The 21,955-nt window shown below is 42.9% G+C and overlaps 1 protein-coding gene across 3 annotated transcripts in view; it reads left to right on the top strand.

Moving 5' to 3' along the window:
• The first annotated feature begins 5,149 nt into the window (after window positions 1-5,149).
• The window catches only part of LOC124544831 (probable ribosome production factor 1), a 53,609-nt gene continuing 36,803 nt past the window's right edge, over window positions 5,150-21,955 (top strand). The window contains exons 1-2 of one of the 3 annotated variants that reach the window (XM_047123528.1): window positions 5,150-5,230; window positions 12,474-12,752. In XM_047123528.1, coding sequence (XP_046979484.1) covers window positions 12,490-12,752 — 263 coding nt within the window. In that variant the 5' untranslated portion in view covers window positions 5,150-5,230; window positions 12,474-12,489. Of the gene's footprint in view, window positions 5,316-5,606; window positions 5,629-12,473; window positions 12,753-21,955 lie in introns of those variants that run through there. The other 2 variants (XM_047123529.1, XM_047123530.1) reach the window with 2 other exon arrangements.

Here is a 21,955-nt window from a genome sequence, read left to right as displayed (position 1 = left end):
CCCTGTACTCCTGCACATGCTTAAAAACATGTGGAAAAAAAGCCCGCTAAGAAAATTTTAAACAACACATCGCGTATAAGGCAGAAGTTAAATAAACTCATATTGTTTAATCATGTATAGTGCTCAAATTGGAAAAGATTATGTATTGGGACATTTCATGCAGATGGGTGTGACATTTTGACAGATTTTTTAAAACTATTTTGTCCATAGATTTGTTGTTGTATAATGATGAACTTCAAACGATGAATCACATTGAAGTAAAATTAACTCTTTACATCCTGTGTAGATATTGTAACAAAATTATAATTATTTATTATATAAGCTTATTTTAAGATGTTAGGTGTTACAAAATATGCACTTGCATTAAAAACAGGTGATTTGTGTGAAATTAATGAAAAAAAAGTTCTGAGACTTATTTGACAGATAGCTTTCAGTGTGAGAAAATATTTCCCTCAATAACTATGTTAACTTGAATTTTTCACTTTAAGAAAGCAGTTTAATCACAGAATGGGTGTGATCTAATGGAGTATGCAGTGGCCTTATGTTTCAAACAGTAATGTTTGTGGATACTCTGCAACATAAGAACAATAAAATTTTTACTCTCTTAATTCTTGTTTTAATACTTCTTAGAATGAACACAATGTTCCAATTGATCGTAAGCATTCTTATTACTTTAGAACCATTCTAGAATAAGGGGGCCTTATTCAGGCAAAACCTAATTTTCTTAATTTTGTCTTTATTTTGCTAGGAGGTCTTTCTATTATATTTTCCTGTGTTGAGGGAGGGGGGAGGGGAAGAGAATGCAAATAATCATATAGAATTATCTTTCTAGCACTACAAAGTACTGAATACAGTGATTACAGTTAGTCTTGGAAATCTAGGAAATTTCAAAAAATGGTTAAAATGGCTCTGAGCACTATGTGACTTAACATCTATGGTCATTAGTCCCCTAGAACTTAGAACTACTTAAACCTAACTAACCTAAGGACATCACACATCACCCAGTCATCACGAGGCACAGAAAATCCCTGACCCCGCCGGGAACCGAACCCGGGAAGCGAGAACGCTACCACACGACCACAAGTTGCGGATTAGGAAATTTCAGTATTCATGTTACATGCCTAATTTTCATCAACATTTACCTTAATTATACAGTTACACTTTTTGCTGATTTGAACTGTGTACTACATGTTAAAAAGATTTTGTTTGGTCATAGTAATAAAAGCATTTCTTTTTTTTTTTTTTTTTTTTAGGTCATATGTCCCATATGGAACTGAAATTATCAAGTTACAATGACAAAGGAAGGAATTAACATTAAGGAATCTTACTTCACAGAAATTATGTAACAATGGTTACACTTTTTGCAAGTTAACTTTAACATAAACCATTTAGTTTTCAATTAAGAGTGAAAGCAGTTGCACGAGTCACGTAAAGAACAAAGTTTCCCATAGGGAACTAAAGTATTTTACGTTTGACTTATTGCAGACCCAAAGTATTGCGATCTTCATATTTCTATTTAAAAAAGTTTGTAACTCAAATTCACAGACATTTTGGAACCTGTACTTACATGTGTGTAACAAGGTACTTTTCATGTGTCATGTGGAACCTTTAATTTTCTGGTTTAAATATAATTTATTTCATGAATTACCTTTAATACCGACAATGTCTGAATGCAATATTTACCATTTAGAAGAAGAAATATTAGTGTACAGAATAACAAACCTCATGAAAAATGCGAGAGATTGTAATGTACCGAACTTGGAATGACTCTTTATCAATAGCAGGTAAAATAAAGGCTTCTATTAAATGTTCAACGAAACCAGTCAGTACCTCTTAATTCACCATAGAGGTGATACAGTAATAAAAGAATTTACTTTTTTCAGAATTTCTGCTAAGTATTAAAAGTGTGAAGACCTATTCAATAAGTATTTGCTTTACCAATAACCTGTAGTACAAGCACATGTATAAGCAGGTAATTAAGGGAGTCAAGACTTATGTTAAAATTAAAGGTACTGACTGGTATCACTTGCTCACAAAACATTGTAGTTGCTGTACAGTTTATGGTGTAAGTGGTGTACCCAATGTGATTCCTGGAGGACATAATATTCTGTTATCCTATGGGAATGCACTGCTACCACACCTGTTGAAAGTAAGTTTTGCTGTGGAATAGTTGTATCAGAAAACAAATCTCCACTGTGACACCCTCATGTTCTTGGTATGCTATTAGCTATAATTACAGGAATACTCTTCACATGGAGGGAGGGAGAGAAAATCATGTTCTTAGGAGGAGCAAGCTTTACAGCAGCATATGCTGTTAAAAGCATAGTGAGATTTTCTTTTTCATCATTTCCAACATTGTACACAACTTTCTTGCACTATTATTTTATCACATTTTTCCCTTGAGAATGGAGAAGAGAGAGGAAGAAGAAAAAAAAGAAAAAGTAAGCGAGCTTTCATAAGAACTGAAAACTCTACTTGTCATTTGTTATTTTCAAAATGTTACTCTCTTTCCAAATGCTGTTCTATTTCTTCAAACCAATTCTGAATGTCTCAGGTTATTACATGTTATTTACTGTACATTGTCCAGCAATACTTCTGTTGTTACTGGATAGTTTGTAATTTGGCACTACTTTTGTACCACTGGTATTGTCTAGTGTACTTTTGCAGATAAGGTCGACTGGACTAGATTGTCCTGTCAGTATAGGACAAATTCAGACAATATGGAACTTTTTACAATAAATTTGCAATATAATGTCACCCTTGTCTCACACAGATTGTAGCAGCCATTGGGGTTCCTGTCTGGCCAGCTTCTACAGCTTTCGCTTTCAGGTTTGTTTTTTGCTTGGGCCATATCATGACAACCAGTCATTCCAGTGATTGACACTATGTCAAAGACTGGAACCAAGATTCACAGAAATAAAATTCCGTGGTTGTAATTCATAGTCTAATTAATTTTGCTCACTGATATGTTTTGAATTCAATTTTAAAATAAAACCATGGTACCAGCCATTATTTGGGTGTCAGACTGGAAAATTACAGTTTTAAGACACCCCAACCTTAAAATTAACAGCTGTGATCGATGTTATTTTCAACAAGTTCCTTCACTTCCTACATCATCATGGATCAGTCCAATATAATATCATTACTAGACTTAACTTCCAAATGATACGAGTTATGCATTTAAGAGGAGCATTAACGTTGGCCTTTGTGTGTGTCTCATTTAAACGTATTTCTTGTCTCGTATCGAAGACTGGGGCACTGTCAAAAACTGGTGCTTCTACCTAATCACTCAGTTAAAATACACTGTGTCATGTACAGGCGTTAATAAAATTATGGCATTTAAATTTCGGGACTAGTGCAGCAGGGGATACAACCCGTCGGCTTTGAACAATGACGTCACAAGTCGCCAGAGAGCATGTATTACAGAGATGAAAGAGCTGAGGAGAATGTTGAGAAACAAAGGAATGCGAGAGAGATAAACATTGATCTTGTCAAAAGCGTAAGTGTTTTTTGACTTAAAAAAAAATCTCACGAGATAGAATAAACTGATCCTACTTTATTAAGCAGCTCCCTTCAGTACCTAATAAGTGTTTTTTGGCTTTTTAAAAAAAAATCTCACGAGATAAAATAAACTGATCCTACTTTATTACGCAATATCTTGTCAAAAGCCGAGAAGCGATTCTTCGTAGTGTTGTAGCTGCCTTCAGTAGCTGATAAGTGTTTTTTGGCTTTTTAAAAAAAAAATCTCACGAGATAGAATAAACTGATCCTACTTTATTAAGCAATAGTGTTTTTTTGGCTTTTTAAAAAAAACTCACGAGATAGAATAAACTGATCCTACTTTATTAAGCAATCAGTAAAAAAACGAAATTGAAACATAACAGCAAAAGCTTATTAGAACACATAACTGCTTTATTATCTATGCCTCGAAGTGAAGACATTATGATCTATGACTAAGGAATGACGTCATTGTTCAAAGCCGACGGGTTGTATCCCCTGCTGCACTAGACCCTAAATTTCTGATCAAAGAGAGAGCCAAATTCGTAAGTGAATGTTGCAATTACAGTGTCAGCATATATGCAGATCGGTAATGCAGCACTTCAGATAAAGAAAAATAAGTTTTTCCGTTTATAACTAAGTAATACTTTAATAGTTCAGTTGTAATTTCCGTTGTCAGTAAAGATACCCCTAAGCAAACGATGTCAACTTTTTTTTCAAGACACGTATTCACTGTTTTCCTCACTTGATTTTCCGAATTATACCTGTAGTTAAAAGCTTTGGCAACCAAGGTAATTTTTTGGGATCCATTGAATCTTAAATAATATTTTAAAACGGGCAAATAAGCACTCATAAAATTAATAGTAAACAATTTATAGGTCAGCTTGTCAAACTTCAAAACACACTCGAATTTAGGAATTTCATAGCAGAACTGTCACTGTTTTTTCTCACTAGATTAGAAACACTTCATTATGTTGAAGTGTAGATATCTAGAACATCCAGTATAAAAGACTTATCAGGGCGCAGAACGAAAAACATTTTCATCCGTGTTTTCACACTTCGTTTTTCGCCAAATTCAAATATGGCGGACACTCAATGATATAATCTTTGGCCGGCACGCGCTAGAGCCATCTATCGCTAGGTCCGGTAGTTGAGCACCCCTCATTTCGCTAGCTTTAGACGCCTGTCCCGATAACTACCAGAGAACTAGAACTACGAGCCAATAACGATAACTGCCAGAGGAGAATACCGGCTCTGACAGTTATTTCCATAGTCGCTCGAATTCCTTAGTAACTTTCCTTGTACTACCCGTCCAAGCTAAATTAACACGTAAGGCGGTGGCTTAAGGGAACGACCGTACTTGTTAATGCCTGTACTGCAGCTCCTATCACCCACGGCTCGGACATTAACTTTATTTAATTGTTTATGCTAAAAGTAACGAAGGCCCACGAAATAGTACATAGTTCTTATCAACAGATGGCGCGCAGTCTCACAGTTATTCCCATGGTCTATAGAACGCCTCCAAATGCGCAGTACGATCTTCGGTCAACAGATGGCGCGAGGCACTGTTGACACTAAACAGTTATTGAAATAACTGCCAAAATCAGAGGAACGGTTACCGCAGTAACCGTTACTTCTCAGTAACCGTTTATTTCTATCAGTTACGTTATTTTTTGCCACCTCTAGTGTATATTGCCGCCGCGTGTGTGCTGTGGTTCGTGTTGAAGTGTAGGTAAGTGAGTGCTTGACAGTGTTTGGCAACAGAATAAAGAGCGTTTGATCGTCTTTTACTGGAACTTCCTTTAAAGCAGCAACTGGTAATAGAGACAACGTCCAATCAATTTTTGTATTTATAAGTGGGTGTTTACCAACAGTGTCTTGACTATGGGAGGAACGCTGTTAGCAGTCTTCAGGAAGATATTCAGCATTGTCGGCAGTGGATTGCAGTCGAGTGTATTTGGTCTAACTGTAAACAAATGATTTTTCAAACAGCTGAAACAGGATGACAGTTGTGAACTGTAAAAGTCAGATTAAAGCCGTTTTACGGAATGAGGATTTAAGTAGAACCCTTTTTCTTTGTATGTTTAGGACGGTGACACATTTGCGCTTTTTCTGCGCGTAGTGGTTTAAGTAAGTAGGCTACTAATGTTATGGAGCGACCTCGTTGGTGGTACATTTTAGTCATTCTGTAGGTGACAGATTCAGACATAATGTAGACCTATATCGTGTAGGAAAGATTCTGCACAATTAGTGCTGTTACTGGTAACCTTTTTCCTCTGGTGTTGCACTTCTTAATATTTTATTACAAGAAATCGCACAAAAAAGTGTTTTTTTTTTTTTCGTAGCATGTAAGCCATAATCCAACCATATCATGTAGTTTAGTAAAAGAATAACATTCTTTCCACATTGTTCATGGTGAGATATATGATGGTGATAGACCGAAAACTCTTCCTATGTTAAGAAACTCAAATTTACTTCCATGGACAGCCAGACTCATTCATGTATAGTAACCGTCAGAATGTGCGGCATAATATGTTGATTGGGAGTAGGTAGTTGATGTGCACTTGAAGCAATTGGCTGTAAATCCTCGAAAGCTACTGTAAAACTTGCTAGAAAGACTACTAATGCTGATTTATATGTGGCAATTTGTAGCTTCAGAATTTAAATGGCATTCTGACTAGCGAATGGCATTGGGTTTCTTTGCGAAAGTTGGAAGCAGTAAGTCTTAGCCAAATGAAACGTGGTATGTCCCAGCATTTGTAATGTACATTTGTCAACAAACAGTTGACTATTCAAAATTGTATAACAAATGTCATGTGGCTGGAGGGCCTGATGTGTAGCTGGTAGGGCCTATAATGCTCAGCATATTGGATACAACGCAGCTGATCGGTTGAATTGTAACTTGCAGGATTTTTGTGCTTATCACAAGGTTTGTTTTTCTGTTTCATATGTGCATCATAAACTGCAAGGTTTGTGCTTTGGTACCTCGTTCCCCAGTGTAGATAATAATTCTCTAAACAGCATAAGTATGAAAGATTAAAACCTAGTTTTACGAAGATAGTTTCAGGTGAGTCATAGTATTCAGAAGTGTAATAGAACAGAGCAAAGAAACTGCCAAAAAATGGAAGAACATGTTGTACAGTGTGTACACTGCAATTCAGTTAGCAAAAGAAATACAGACAGACCTTCTGAGAGACAATGAAATTATGTATTCATGACTGAAACATTTGTGTAGGCCCTACAGTAGTAGTAATATAGCCAATTAGGCCAAATTTATTAAGGGAGAAAAATCACTGGCAAGTAACAATGGGCCTGTGCTATTCTGAATATTACTAGTTTAGCCTGAATATTATTATTGTAGAATGTTGACTGTTGAGCAAGATACATTTATGAGATCAGTGCATTCGTATGATTTTAATGCAGGATAGCAACAACAAGATCATTTGCCATACTGGATTTCAAAATGCAGTTGTGTATGATATTCTTGAGTGTTTACAAAAAATGTGATAAGATGTCATCCTTCTACATGCTCAAGAACACCTTGAATTATTGATGAATGGAAACCAAACTGTAATCCTGGATGGGTTGAATCAATTGGGAAAAAAACTAGTAAACAATTCCCATAGCTTGCCGTAACGTTATTATAAGAGGAAAAGGCGTTCATGCCTTACAGTATATAAAGCTATTGATAATATTGCTATTAGTATGAAGAATGGAGTAGGTGCCCAGGTGATTTTGCATGGCCCTTCAGTCTTTTGCGGATGCATATTGATTTTAACACTTACAAATGCAGGCGCTAATGGACACGGTAATGGTTGGATTACTGTGGCTGTATTTTGTGGTCCTAAAGTAGACACTGTAGCAGAGCTTGAGACTTTTAACAGTTGAGAAATTATTGCTTATCAGACATTTCAAATATGTGAAGACTTACAACAGTGATAGAGGTACATATTATATTTCTAAAATGCCATTGGCTCTGTCCTTCCCCTTACTGTATCAACTTTGTGGGTGATCATGCTGCTTCCTGTCTCTGTCTTCCTGTCCAGTCTACCTCAGTGAGAGCCATACAGGAGATCCAGGTGGCTATGCAGACTTGTGACTTTCAGTTTAGTACCACGGTTGTGAAATCATCTAGCTCCATGGTCACACCCTCATCTTCACCTGCTGCGAGCAAAAACCATACCAACAAACCACTTGGCAGCCACCGCAGTGACTGCCCCCTAACTTGACCCATCTCCTGCTTATCATTGAATACAGTTATTCCTCAGTGCAACATTCACTGCATCAGATCCAGTAAGACTGAATTACAGCTCCTGCCTGCAGGAAACAAAATTACACCCTGATGATCACTTTCACCTCCCACATTTCATTTCAGTCTAATTTGACCTTCCCCATGAGGCTAATACTCCGGCTCATCGGGGACTCATGTTGTTCGTTTAAGAAGACATGTGTAGTCCACCATTTCCTTACAAACACAGTTTCAAGCTGTTGCTGTCCATCTTTCCCTTCCTGGTTTCACCTTCTCGCTTTGCAACATTTGCTCACCCTTGTCTTCTGGTGTTACCAGGGCAGACATTTTTTCAACTTGAAACTTCCTGGCAGAAAAACTGTATGCCGGACCGAGACTTGAACTTGGGGCTCTTGCAATTTTGGAACTTATTGCTCAACTTCCTCCTCTCGTTTTGCTGCTTGACGGCTTCAATGCCCACCATTCCCTTTGGGGCTCTCCACACCCCTGTCCAAGAGGCTCTCTCCTTGTAGATATCTTCAGCCAGCTCAATTTAATCTGTTTAAACATTGGAACACCACATTTCTTTCCAAATCCACACACTCTTTTTGCCACGTGGACCTTTCGATATGTATTGTTCAGCTTGCTCGTCGTCTCAAGTGGTCTGTTCTCCCCAACACACACTCAAGTGACCATTTCCACTGTGTCATTTGTTTGTGACTCCCTATCCCATCTGTGCATCCCACCAACTGGCAGCTCTACTCCTCACTGACGACTTTCGATAATTACCCATTTCCTCTGCATTGATGACCAGGTAGAATACCTTACAAACACTATCCTTACTATCCATACCTCGCACCTCTTCCGTGCTGTGATGTGCCCGTCTCCTGGTGGCTTAGGAATGCCACAATGCAATCTGCGTGCGGAGACAAGCTCTCCATGTTTTTAAATGCCATCCCACATTGTCAAACTGTATCCATTATAAACAGCTAAATGTGCAGTTTTGACACATTTTCAGGGATAGCAAAAATGCTAGTTGGGCTTTTTTCTTTTTTTCAAAGCTCTTTTAACACTTTTACTCCCTCTTCTGTTGTTTGGGATAATCTCTGTCGATTTTTGGGAACCACTGCTCATTCCCTGGTTCCTACTCTGACCACAGTGAACAATGTCATTGTAGACCCTCTTTATATCTCCAACAGCTTGGGCCGATATTTTGCAGAAAGGAGCAGGGCGATATCTTTCTCCTCCCAGAATCATGAATGTTACATTTCTGCTTTTACTATGAGGAAGCTTAAACATGCACCCTCTTTGTCCCAGTCATCCGCTCCAGGACCGGACAGCATTCACATTCTGATGTTGCAACACCTATCTCCTGAGGTCCTACACTTTTTCCCCCCATACATACAACCACATTTGGACAGATGCCACATGACTTGATTAATGGTTGGCTGGTGTGGTGGCTTGAATCTTGGAATCTCCTCACTAACGCCAAATATGGTTCCTTAGGCACCATTCTGCTGTTAACCATCTCATCACCTTGTCAACTCATATTATTATTAACATATTTTTGCGGAAGCGCCAAACTGTGGCTGTGTTTTTTGATTTGGAGAAGGCATGTGACACCTGCTGGAGGACAGGTATCCTCCATATTATGTATGATTGGGGCTTCCGAGGTCACCGGCCCCATTTATCTGGGAATTTTTAAAAGGCTGTTTTTAAGGCACATGTGGGTTCATCTCTGTCAGACACTTTTGTTCAAGAGAACAAGGTGCCACAGGGTTCTGTGCTCAGTGTCATCTTATTTTCCATAGCCTTTAACCCTGTTATGGATTATCTCCTGCCAGGTATCTCAGGCTCTTCTTTCATTGATGACTTTGTGATCTATTGCAGCTCTCAATGAACGTTTCTACTTGAGTGGCGTCTCCAGTGATGTCTTGATCACCTTTACTCGTGGAGCATAAACAGTGGCTTCCGCTTTTCCAGTGACAAGACAGTCTGTATGAACTTTTGGTGGCACTGGGAGTCTCTTCCCCCATCTCTACTACTTGGACCATTCCTTCTTTCATTTGTTGACACAATGAAATTCTAGGGACTCACGTTTGATAGAAACTCTGTTGGTCTTCCCACATCTCTTAAATGGCAGCTCGTACTTGTTCCCTCAGTCTTCTGTGAGTTGTATGCGGTACTTCATGGGAAGTGGATCAGACCATCCTTCTCCATTTGTACTGGTCCCTTTTTCATTCAGAATTGGATTATGGATTTATAGTATATTTATCTATGTCCATCTGTCTTACGTTGTCTTAACACCATCCACCATTGCAGGATACATTTAGTCACTAGTGCCTTCCATACTAATCCCGCTAAGAGTCTTTATGCTGAGGCTGCTGACTTACTGTAGCCCTAAAGGGAAGATGTTCTCATCAGTTGTTACACAAGCCATCTGTCTTCTGTGCCCAGTCACCTGTCCTGTGCTCCCTTTTTTTTTGACATTTCAATTGATCGCCAATATGGGGTGTGACCGTCTTCTCTGTTGTCTCCCAGAGTTTGCTTTCATTTGCTGCTTCGATAGCATAGCTTTCTGCCATGTCCGCCATGGGTGCGAGCTGTTCACCTCCGTGGCTTTGTGCCAAGGTACGTGTTCATTTCGGACTCCATTCACTTCTCAAAGTCACTACTCCTGGAGAGGTGTATCCCAGCAAGATTTTTGCACTTCGAACGCAGCTTGGGGACAGTTGTCTTCGCGTACACCGATGGTTCCAAGACCAGCCACAGTGATGAGTGTGCATTTGTACTTGGTGCTGATCCTTTTCAATTTTGGGTTCTTGACCAGTGCTCGATTTTTACCACAGGGCTCTACGCCCTTTATCAGGCCACGCAGTACATCTGGCAACACCGGCTTCCAAACTGTGCCATCTGCTCAAATTCTTTCAGTACTCTCCAGAGCCTTCGCGTGCTGTACACAGTCCACCGTTTAGTACAACGGATCCAAGAATGCCAATATGCTGTTCCTGTAGGTTCCTGATCACGTCGGCTTGCCAGGGAAGGAGGCTGCTGATGCTACTGCAAAGGCTGCAGCTCTCCTCCCTCGGCCTGCCAGTCATTCTGTTCCCTCAGATGATCTTTGTATCACTGTCTGTCGGCGTATAGTGTCATTTTGGAGTGCACGATGGTCTTCTCTCCAGGGGAACACTCTCTGAGACATTAAACCTCTCCCAATAGCATGATCGACTTCCTCTCTGCCCTCACATCACGAGAAGGTCATTTTAGGCTGGTTGCATATAGAACACTGTTGTTTTAGTCACCACCATATATTAACTGGCAAACCTGCCCCATTCTGTGCCTTCTGCTCTTAACCCTTGGCAGTGCACCATTTTTTGATCTGGTGCCCATTTTTTAACTGTTTACATTTACGTCTATGTTTGCCGTCTACTTTTTCAGATGTTTTAGCAGATGACATGTGTTCTGTCAATCATGTCTTACTTTTTATTCATCACAGCAGTGTGTTGAAGTAAATTTGATCCCATCTCAACGATGTTTTGAGAAATTTTCTCTAGGGACGTCCTTGTCCTTAGCTGCTCCTCTTTTAAAGTTGCTTGGTTGGGTTTTTGCCTTTTTCACCTCAGGTGTTTATTTAGTATTTGTTTTTTCTTGTGTAATGATTTGGATGCTTATGGCCTTAGCAGTTTTGCACCCCGAAAGCACCAACCAACCAACCAACCCAGTGTGCTTCACTTCAGTGAATGCTTCAGACTGTGCCATCTGTATTCTTCCCACCAACACTAACTTTTTAGAATTGTGCAGGTAGGAACTCTCCGTGCAACTTATCCGTAGTTCTCATAATCCCCCTGAACTCAACCTTCACTAGTCCCTATCCTGTAGTTTTCTATACCTTTCCCTGCTCCTGCTCCAGCCAAACACATGCATTCTATCCCACTAGCACACCTGCACAATCATTTCGCTTTTTCTGTTTCTCTCCTTTATCTTTCTGTGCTTCTCTCCTTTTCCTCGACTCACTCCCCCCAGCCTGCCGATGCTGCACAAAGCAGCCGACTATCCAGTCCCCACCATATCCTTGCATGTTACCACAGGCAGCACTAGTATCTTTCTCCACCCTTCCCTGCTATCTCCCCCCCCCCCCCCCCCCCTTTTCATCTCTTCTGTACCCTCCACTACCCACCCGAGCAGATGCTGTTGCGTTCAGACCTCAGAGGCTGAATCTGTGTGTGTGTGTGTGTGTGTGTGTGTGTGTGTGTGTGTTTTGTCTATGTCTGATGAAGGAATTAGTCTGGTAGGTAAATAATTTCTAACTGTCTTTTTGCAGTGTGTTTGTCTGCCATTTAGCATTTTAATAAATGGTTATCACATATTAAAATTACATTATTTCATGCCTTGTTGACAGACATCACTCATTTTGAGTGCTAATTTCATTTAGAATGTTGGTACTGATACATTATTTCTTCTTGCAACAAACCTAAGAGAAACAGGACAAAAATATTTGCTATGTGAAGAAACTACAGATTCCAAAGTAGAGTCTCTTCACCCACTTAAAAAGAAGTGCACTAGCATATCAAAACATTCAAATGTAGTGCAACACACTGTGAGTTACATTGTTGTGTTAAAACACTTTTAAAATGATAGTTGTACTGTACTTGGTATATAATTTTGTTGTTATTGTTTGGGTCATTCCTTGTTATTATTTAGCATTGTCTGTTAATTTAAGACCACTTGTGAATTTTGTATGTTTTAGGGTTGGATTATTTGCAATGGCAGTCTACAACAGCAGAGACGTTGAAGATCACAAAATAAAGGATGAGGTTGCAGTTGGTGAGGTACAAATGCCATCTCACAATCCACTGAAAAGGATACGCAACAAACAGCAGCGTGCGACTATGCTTATCAAGAAGCTTCGTGAAAAACGGAAACAACGTAAGAAAGATCGCAAGGCCAGGCAGCAGCAGGGCCTTCCCAAGCAGGTTCCAAGGACAATTGAGAGTATGCGAGAGCCAGACGAAACAGCTCTGCCCTTGTAAGTTCTCTGTGTTATATGCAGCAACATCATTATTTTCAGTCCATCAAATTTGACTTAAACTATTTTAAGATATGTATCCCTGACAGTAGGTACTCTACTGTAACATTGTGATTCCGATCTATTGAGTTGTATGAAAGTTTCATCTGTACCTTGTGAGCACCTGGTAACTGGAAAATGTCATATACATAGCGTGGGATCCTTGTGCTCTTAAAATGTTCACTATCATTGCTTGGTTCATTGTCTTCAAGTTTATGTTAATTTCCTGAGTACGAGGAAACTGCCACACATTCATATTGTGTGTATTAGGTAAGTGGAAAGAGATTAATTGTATTGCAAGGAAATGACCAAAAAACTTCTGAAAAATGGAACCTCAAAAAACCTTGTATTACTACCAGTGGGTTGTCCAGCAAGATGAAAGGCCACTGCCAAACTGTGGCCAAGAGCAAAGTGGACCACCCAGTGGCATAACACACAGCTGAACATAATATGCTTGATTTCAATGGCTGCTTCACAACACGAATCATCCGGATTCTCCTCTGCACTACCAGCTTTTCTGAACTGCGCAGATGGGAGTTGTCCTTACATCACTTTCTCCGCTTCTGAAATTATCCTGGCATCAACCTACAATAACCTACTGCCCCCCCCGCTCCCCCCCCCCCCCCCCCCCCCCCCACCACCACCACCACCACCACCACCACTCATCTCCCAACTTCCCCCCAGGGGGTCCACAACTCTTTTGTGGATACGTGCATGGTGAGCACGGGCCCCGAGCTATTACAGCCTTCTTTCTCTCCAGGGCTGCATTTCCTTCCCCTCCTTGCTCCTTTCCCCTCGCCCTCTCCTCTCCCTCTCTTGGTGTCCTTGCTTATGTTGGTCCCCGCTATTCTCCTGGTTCTGTTGGTTTTACAATTTGGCTGTGTTGCGTAATCACCACCTCCTTTTGGCATTCCCTGGTCCCCCTCTGGGGTTTGACCTCCATTCCTAAATTTCTCCTCCGTAGTGTGAGTCATTTGGGGAAGAGCACCTTACCTAATGTCTCCGACGTGTGCTCTCCTAGTACATTCCACCTTTTTTTTTTTTTTTTCACATCGTTGTCTGATGCTAGGGTGCATAGCCAGCACGGTAGCCAGCCCGTGTGGTGGGGTCGCTATGTACCCTTTTGGTTGAGCCCCCTAAACACACAGGGATCACACTTCTGATACCTGAGCTGTGACCACCTCATGCATGCCTTGGAATGGTTGCTCGTCATCCTGGAGCATTGGAACTCCCGGCAATGGCCGCCATGCCAGATGGTCCTTGCTGTGGCTGGGTGGCGCCCGTGAGGAGAGCCCCTGATCGGAGTGGGTGGTATCAGGGCGGACGCTATGCAAATGAAACGCATACGGGTCCAGAACTCTGGCCGTTCTTCTGCGGCCGTCTCTCTGCGTGGAACTGATTCTTCGAGTGCTGCTTCTCTTGCCCCTTCGGCCTTCCTTTCCATGGCTACCCCCTGGGAAGAGGGTCAGGCCCGTCGGCTAGGGGCGAAACCTTTCCCCCGTTATCTAGTTTGCACCAGGACTGATGGGGATACTTTCACCAATACCAAACCTTTATTCTTTGTGGAACACATTGAAGACAAGTTTGGCGAAGTGGACTCTCTGAGGAAGATGCGGTCGGGTTCGTTGCTGATCAAAACTGCTTCAGCTGCCCAATCTGCTGCCCTTCGTGCCTGTACCCATCTTGGCACAATTCCTGTGTCTATTACCCCCCACCAGTCTCTAAATATGGTTCAAGGTGTGATTTTTCACAGGGACCTCATCCTTCAAACTGATGAGGAACTTCGGGACAATCTCGGACCGTGGGGTGTTCACTTTGTTCGGCGTGTTCAGAAGGGTCTTCAGGACAGTCGCATTTATACTGATGCCTTTATCCTGGCCTTTGAAGGGGATACCCTCCCTGAGAAAGTTAAGATTATGGTTTATCGTATGATGTGAAGCCATACATCCCACCTCCTATGAGGTGTTTTAAGTGCTTGCATTTTGGACACATGTCTTCCCACTGTTCACAGGCCCCTCCCTGTGGTGACTGTGGATGTCAACTCCATGAGGGGAGTCCCTGTGTTCCCCCTCCTGTGTGTGTAAATTGTCATGGCAGTCATTCTCCACGTTCACCAGATTGTCCAGTATATAAGAAGGAAAAGAAGATTCAGGAGTATAAGTCCCTCGATCGTTTAACCTAGACAGAGGCCTGTAAGAAGTATACACGTCTTCACCTTGCGTCCATGACATCTAGTTACGTTTTGGTTACATCTTCACCCCTTCCTCCCCCTTCTTTACCCCCATCCCGGACCCCTCTCCTCCCCCCCTTCCCTGCGGCTCCCACACCTTCTCCTCTGGGTGCTGCTCCCCCTCCCCAGCCGGAGAAGTGTCCCACTCCTTCGGCGTCTGCCGGTCAAGGGCACCTCTCCCGGGATGCCCCTTCCCGGCGCCTTCCAGGCCAAAGGTCTGCTGCCACGCGGCGACCGCAAGAGCCGCGGTCTGTCGGCCCCCAGGTCGTTCGGTCTCTTTCTGTTCCCGATCTTGCTGCAGCTGGCTCCTTTATGCCACACAGCCCTCCTTGATCTCAGCCTGAAAAGAAGAAGAAACATAAGTCCTGGGACAAAGAGCCTCTGATGTCACCGGAGGTCCCATCCCCGACTTCGCAACCGGATTCTGACCTGTCGTTCATGGATGTCGCCCCCTCCTTGTCGGTGATGGGTGGGGACCTGGCGGTATGACTGACTTTAGCGTGTTCAGCCCCCATTTAAATCGTTCTGTGGTTCTCCAATGGAATTGTAATGGATACTATCGTCACTTTCCGGAATTGAAAACCCTTCTTTAGTCTTACTCTGCAGCTTGTGTGGTTCTACAGGAATCTCATTTTACTGATGCTCACTCACCTACCCTCCGTGGGTTCCATGTTTTCTGTCGAAATCAGGTCGGACCCCTGCGGGCTTCTGGTGGCGTTTGTACGTTGGTCCGTACAGACATTGCTAGCACTTGGATTCCTCTTCAAACTACATTGGAAGCGGTTGCTGTTAGGGTCCACCTGGACTCTGAGGTCACGGTTTGCAATCTTTATCTCCCTCCTGACAGGACTCTTACACCTGCTGCCTTAACTGCCCTTCTTCAGCAACTTCCTCCTCCCTTCCTCCTCCTTGAGGATTTTAATGCTCATCATCCCTTGTGGGGCAGTGCCTTTCCATCTAGACGAGGTCTTCTCATAGACCAGTTTATTGCAGACCACGAGTTGTGCCTTCTTAATGATGGCTCCCCCACTCATTTCAGTGCCAGTCATGGTACCTTTTCTGCCATTGATCTTTCTCTTTCTTCTCCCTCTCTCCTCCCTTCATTACACTGGTCGCCACATGACGACCTTTGCGATAGTGACCATTTCCCGTTGATTCTCTCTCTCCCTTCCCGCTCCCCGATGGACAGGTTACCTCGTTGGTCTTTCCAACGCCCCGATTGGCCTCTATACACTGCACAGGTCATGTTTTCTCCCTCTTTGTCGGGTTGTATTGATGATGTCTTACGTGACGTGTCTGACGCGATTGTTCGCGCCGCTAGCCTTGCTGTCCCGCACTCATCTGGACCATTTCATTGCCGGCAAGTCCCGTGGTGGAGTACGGTCATTGCCATTGCCATCCGTGATCGCCGTCGAACTTTGAACACTTTAAGAGGCACCCATCTGTAGCCAGCCTTACTACCTTTAAATGCCTCCGCGCTAAAGCCCGTTATTTAATCAAACAGAGCAAGCGGATATGTTGGGAACGATTTGTTTCTTCCCTCGGTTCTACTGTCCGTATGTCATGGGTATGGGCTACACTTCGCTCTCTCCAAGGTTGCCATCGGCAGTCCACCCTCCCAGGCCTTCACCTCCAGGATGGCTTTTGTTCGGACCCATTAGTTCTTGCAAAACATCTTGCGACCCATTTTGCAGTGGCATCAGCATCAGCCTCCTATCCAGCTGCTTTCCTTCACCAGAAACAGCGGGCTGAAGCTTCCACCTTATGTTTTACCCCTTGTGAGTCAGAATCTTACAACGAACCTTTTACTGAATGGGAATTTCTTTCTGCTCTATCTTCTTCTCATGATACGTCCCCTGGCCCAGATTCCATTCATAACCAACTACTTCAACATCTCAGTGCTCCACAACGGCAACATCATCTTCGGGTGTTTAACCGTATCTGCCTCCAGGGTGACTTCCCTTCTCAGTGGAGGGATAGCATCGTGGTTCCTGTCCTTAAGCCTGGTAAGAACCTCCTATCTGTTGACAGCTATCGGCCAATTAGTCTAACCAATGTTGTTTGTAAGTTACTTGAACGGATGGTAGCCCGTCGGCTCAATTGGGTCCTCGAATCTCGGGATCTATTGTCCCCTTACCAGTGTGGCTTCCGAGAGGGACGGTCTCCAATCGATCGTTTATTTCGCTTGTAATCCGCAGTTCGGTAGGCTTTTTCCCAGTGCCGCCATTTGGTTGCAGTGTTTTTTGACCTTCGCAAGGCCTATGACACGGCCTGGCGCCATCACATCTTACTTACCCTTCATCAGTGGGGTCTTCGGGGCCCACTCCCGATTTTTATCCATCAGTTCCTGTTCCATCGGTCATTCAGGGTTCGAGTTGGTACTGTTTTTAGTTCTCCACGGACCCAGGAGACGGGTAGCCCACAGGGTTCTGTCTTGAGTGTCCTTCTTTTCCTCATTGCTATTGATGGACTTGTGGCCTCTATCGGTCCTTTGGTCGCCCCTGCCCTGTATGTGGATGATTTCTGCATTTGGGTTAGTTCCTCTTCGATGGCATCTGCAGAGCGGCAGCTCCAGGGAGCTGTATGGCGTGCATCTGCATGGACCCTCTCCCACGGGTTTCAATTCTCTCCTCTAAAATCGCGGGTGGTCCACTTCTGTCGCCGTACTACGATCCATCCTGATCCAGAGCTCTATTTCAATGCACAACGATTGCCTGTGGTCCCACAGTTTCGTTTCCTGGGTCTTCTTTTCGACAACAAGCTCACTTGGCTGCCCCATGTCAGACATCTGAAGGTAGGATGTTTCCGTAAACTCAATGTCCTTTGCTTCCTTGCCCACTCCTCTTGGGGTGCGGACCGTTCCCTCCTTTTCCGTCTTAATAGTGCTCTAGTTCTGTCTCGCTTGGACTATGGTTGTCACGTTTATGGTTCAGCTGCTCCTTCCACACTGCACGTGCTGGATCCAGTCCACCATCGTGGTATCCGTTTGGCCACCGGTGCCTTCCCTACTAGCCCTATTGATAGTCTCCTGGTTGAAGCTGGGATCCCCCCCCCCCCCCCCCTTTCTGTTCGGCGGTCCCAGCTTCTGGTGTCTTATGCACTCGCTATCCGTTCCTCTCCCACTCATCCTTCCTATTCTATCCTGTTCCCAGACCATGGACGTCGCCCACCCGATTCCCGCCCTCGGGCGGGTTTACCGGTTGGGCTCCGCCTTGCGTCTCTTTGCCGTGATTTTCAGCTTCCTTCTTTGTCCTGTCTTCCTCGCTCCCTCCACTCCCCTTTGGTTAGTTCCTCGAATTCGGATGGATCTCCGCCGAGGTCCGAAAGTTCCATCCCCCTGATGGTGTTCCGTTCATTTTTCCGCCAAATTTTATGGGAGTTTCTGGATGCTGTTGTTTATTACACTGATGACTAAATCTGCTGATCATGTGGGGTATGCCTTCACGTCCTCTGTTGGAATGGAAAATCATCTGCTGCCACCTACATGTGGGGTGTTTACTGCGGAATTGATGGCAATTTCCCAGGCTCTTACCTTTATTAAACAGTCCCAACACAACCATGTTTTGTTATTTACGGACTCAATGATGGCCTTCTTGCTATTGACCACTGTTTTTCGCGCCATCCCTTGGTCTTTGCCATCCATGACCATCTTGCTGATATTCACTGTGCTGCTTGTTCCATTGACTTCCTTTGGGTTCCTGGCCATGTGGGTATCCCGGGTAATGAGCTCACTGATTGTTTGGCTGGGCGAGCAGTCACTTACCCCCCATTTTCTGTAACCCCTCCTGCAGCGGATTTACGGCTTCACATCAAATCCCACTTCGCACAGTCATGGGCCAACTCTTGGGAGGCTACTCCCCTGTCTAATAAAGTTCGTGCGATTAAGGTGACACCAGGCCCGTGGCGTTCTTCCTTTCACCTCTCCCGAAAGGACTCGACCACACTGTGTCGTCTCCGCATTGGCCATACCAGGCTGACCCATGGTTTTCTTTTGTGTGATGAGCCACCCCCACTTTGTGGTTGTGGAGCGTACCAGTCAGTAGCCCACATTTTGGTTGAATGCCCCCTCCTTTTGGCTCTGCGTGTTAAGTGCGGACTCCCCCACACTTTACCTTTGATGTTGGCTGACGATTCCCGGATGGTCTCTCTGGTTCTCGGTTTCCTCCGGGAAAGTGGTTTTTATTCTCAGTTTTACGGTTTTTAATCTATCTCTGGTGTTGGGGCACGGCGGTGAGTGTTTGGGTGTCTCCCACTGTAAGCCGTGTTTGGAGATTCCCGACTCACCTCACCTCCCTGACCGAGATCCTCTTTTCTTCCCCTTTTACTCTTTCTACCCCCCCCTCCCCATACGTGCTTCTACATTCTAGTGCTTGCACCTTTTAAGTCACAGGTGGTCTTGCCTATGCTGCTTCAGCATAGTGTTGGGTTCGTTCTCTTGCTGACTTCCCTCATTTTGTTTTTACCATTGACAACATGACTGCCCTTTTACGTTTTTAGCCTTTTATTGTTCTGACTTTCCTGAGATGTCACACTAGTGGAATGGACCACATTTGAAACAAGGGACTGATGACCTTGCTGTTTGGTCCCTTAAACCCCACACAACCAACCAACCAACCATCTCCCAACTTATTCCCCCCCCCCCCCCCCACCCCCCTTTCCGTCCTGTCATCTCTTCTCTACTCACATCCCCTGACCCCCACTGTACATCACTCTCTGCCAAAGCACTCACAAGTCTTTTCCCCATAACCTGCTATCCTTCCCCACTCCACTCCAGATTGCTGGTTTTGCTCAACGCAGCAGTTGCATTCCGGCCAGAGCTGCTGCTGCAGATAGCAGTCATTTGTGCATGAGGTGTGCTTGCTTATGTGGATGTGTGTGTTTTCTTTTCTGAAGAAGGCTTTGGCCAAAACCGTAGTGTGTAATAGTCTATTTGTTATGCTGCCTGCATCTCAGTGTGTCATCTTTATGGTGAGTAGCACTTTATTCTTTTCATAATATTATGAAAATTGTTTTAGTTGGAGATTACATCTAAGCATGATAATTTTTGAAAATTAATTCTTATTTACAAGAAGAGGTCCCTGTGGGGATTGACTTTTTGAAACCATCTATACAGCGATGTAGGTTAGGTTCCTAGGGATCTCACCCTGCAACCATTCGCCCTGGTGGGCCCTCGTTTGTGAGTAATCAGTGACAAAAAAAAAATTGTGTGATGTTTGAGAGCTTAAAATTTTAAGTTTTACAAGTAAAGACATTGTGGTGCAGTGGCTGACATGCAAAAGATTGTGGCTACAAATATCGTCAGGTGTATTGAAATATTTTTGTGTTCACTAATTGAAATGACTTCGATCGTTATCTTTATTCAACTAATTTGTTTGACTGTGATTTTTTAAAAAAAATTGAACACTTTGTTACATCATTTTAATCATTGTTATAACTTTTAAGATCACTTTTATTTTTTCTCATTATTTTGTTTTCGTTTGTAATCTGTGCCTGTGATTTTAATTATTTTTGTTTATCTGTCACAATATTTAAAAGTGTGAAAATGTCAGTCTATCATTTAAAAAAACAAAAGATGAAGTAATTTATTTATATTGGCTGTGCAATGGTGTCAAAAATGTTTTTTTGGTTACGTACAAGATGCACATTTTTTATGGTAATTACCATACAGACTTTTAAAACACAAATTCCTATTGCACTGTGGATAAAATAACACAGATGAATATTTAAACAAATGTGCAAAATGAGGAATAGATATAATGAATGCAATAACATGGACCAAAGTACAAATATAAGATGATTAAATGGAAGATAAAGTAATTTAGTTAAAGGTTGTTGTTGTGGTCTTCAGTCCAGAGACTGGTTTGATGCGGCTCTCCATGCTACTCTAGCCTGTGTGAGCCTCTTCAACTCCAAGTAACTACTGCAACCTACATCCTTCTGAATCTGATGAGTGTATTCATCTAGTGGTCTTGCTCTACAAATTTTACCCTCCACTCTTCCCTCCAATACTAAATTGGTGATCCCTTGATGCCTTAGAATGTGTCCTATCACATGATCCCTTCTTTTAGCCGGGTTGTGCCACAAATTTCTCCCCAATTCTATGAGGGGTGTTTGAAAAGTCCATACAAAGTCTGAGAGATGGCACCACCGGTGCGTATCGAGGTCATGTTTAGTTAGTAGCATCTTTGTAAAGAATGCACACCAAGTTTCAGCAATGCTGGTCTATTTCTTTGTGTTTGGCATTCGTGTGAATCAAGGAAGTCAAGTGATTGTCAAAAAATGGATGAAAAAGAATTTCACGTGGTGATTAAACATTACTTTATGTTAAGGCAAAATGCCTCAGGAAACTAAAGAGAAGCTTGATAAACATTATGGAGACTCTGCACCTTCGATTAGAACAGTTTATAAGTGGTTTCAAAATTTTTGGAGTGGCCATATGGGCACAAGTGATGCTGAATGTTCTGGACGCCCTGTGGACTCCAGAAGTCATTGATAACATCCATGATATGGTGATGGATGACAGAAGAGTTAAGGTGCGTGAGATTGCTAGTGCTGTGGGCATCTCAAATGAATGGGTACATAATATTTTGCATAAACATTTGGATTTGAGAAAGCTATCCGCAAGATGGGTTCCACCATTGCTCACGCTTGACCAAAAACGGAATCGTGTGAGGTGTTGCAAGGATGGTTTGCAGCTGTTCATGAAGAATGGGCAGGACTTTAAGCATCGTTTCGTCACTGTGTATGAAACATGGAGACATTACTGTACTCCTGAGACCAAGCAATAATCTAAACGATGGGTTACCAAGGGAGAAACTGCACCAAAAAAGGCAAACACCATTCCTTCGACCGGAAAGGTTATGGCGACTGTATTTTCGGATTTGCAAGGGATAATCCTCATTGACTATCTTGAAAAGGGTAAAACTATTACAGG

Source organism: Schistocerca americana, chromosome 8 (assembly GCF_021461395.2).
Source record: "Schistocerca americana isolate TAMUIC-IGC-003095 chromosome 8, iqSchAmer2.1, whole genome shotgun sequence".
Classification (NCBI taxonomy): domain Eukaryota; kingdom Metazoa; phylum Arthropoda; class Insecta; order Orthoptera; family Acrididae; genus Schistocerca; species Schistocerca americana.
This window is presented reverse-complemented; position numbering and strand designations above follow the sequence as displayed.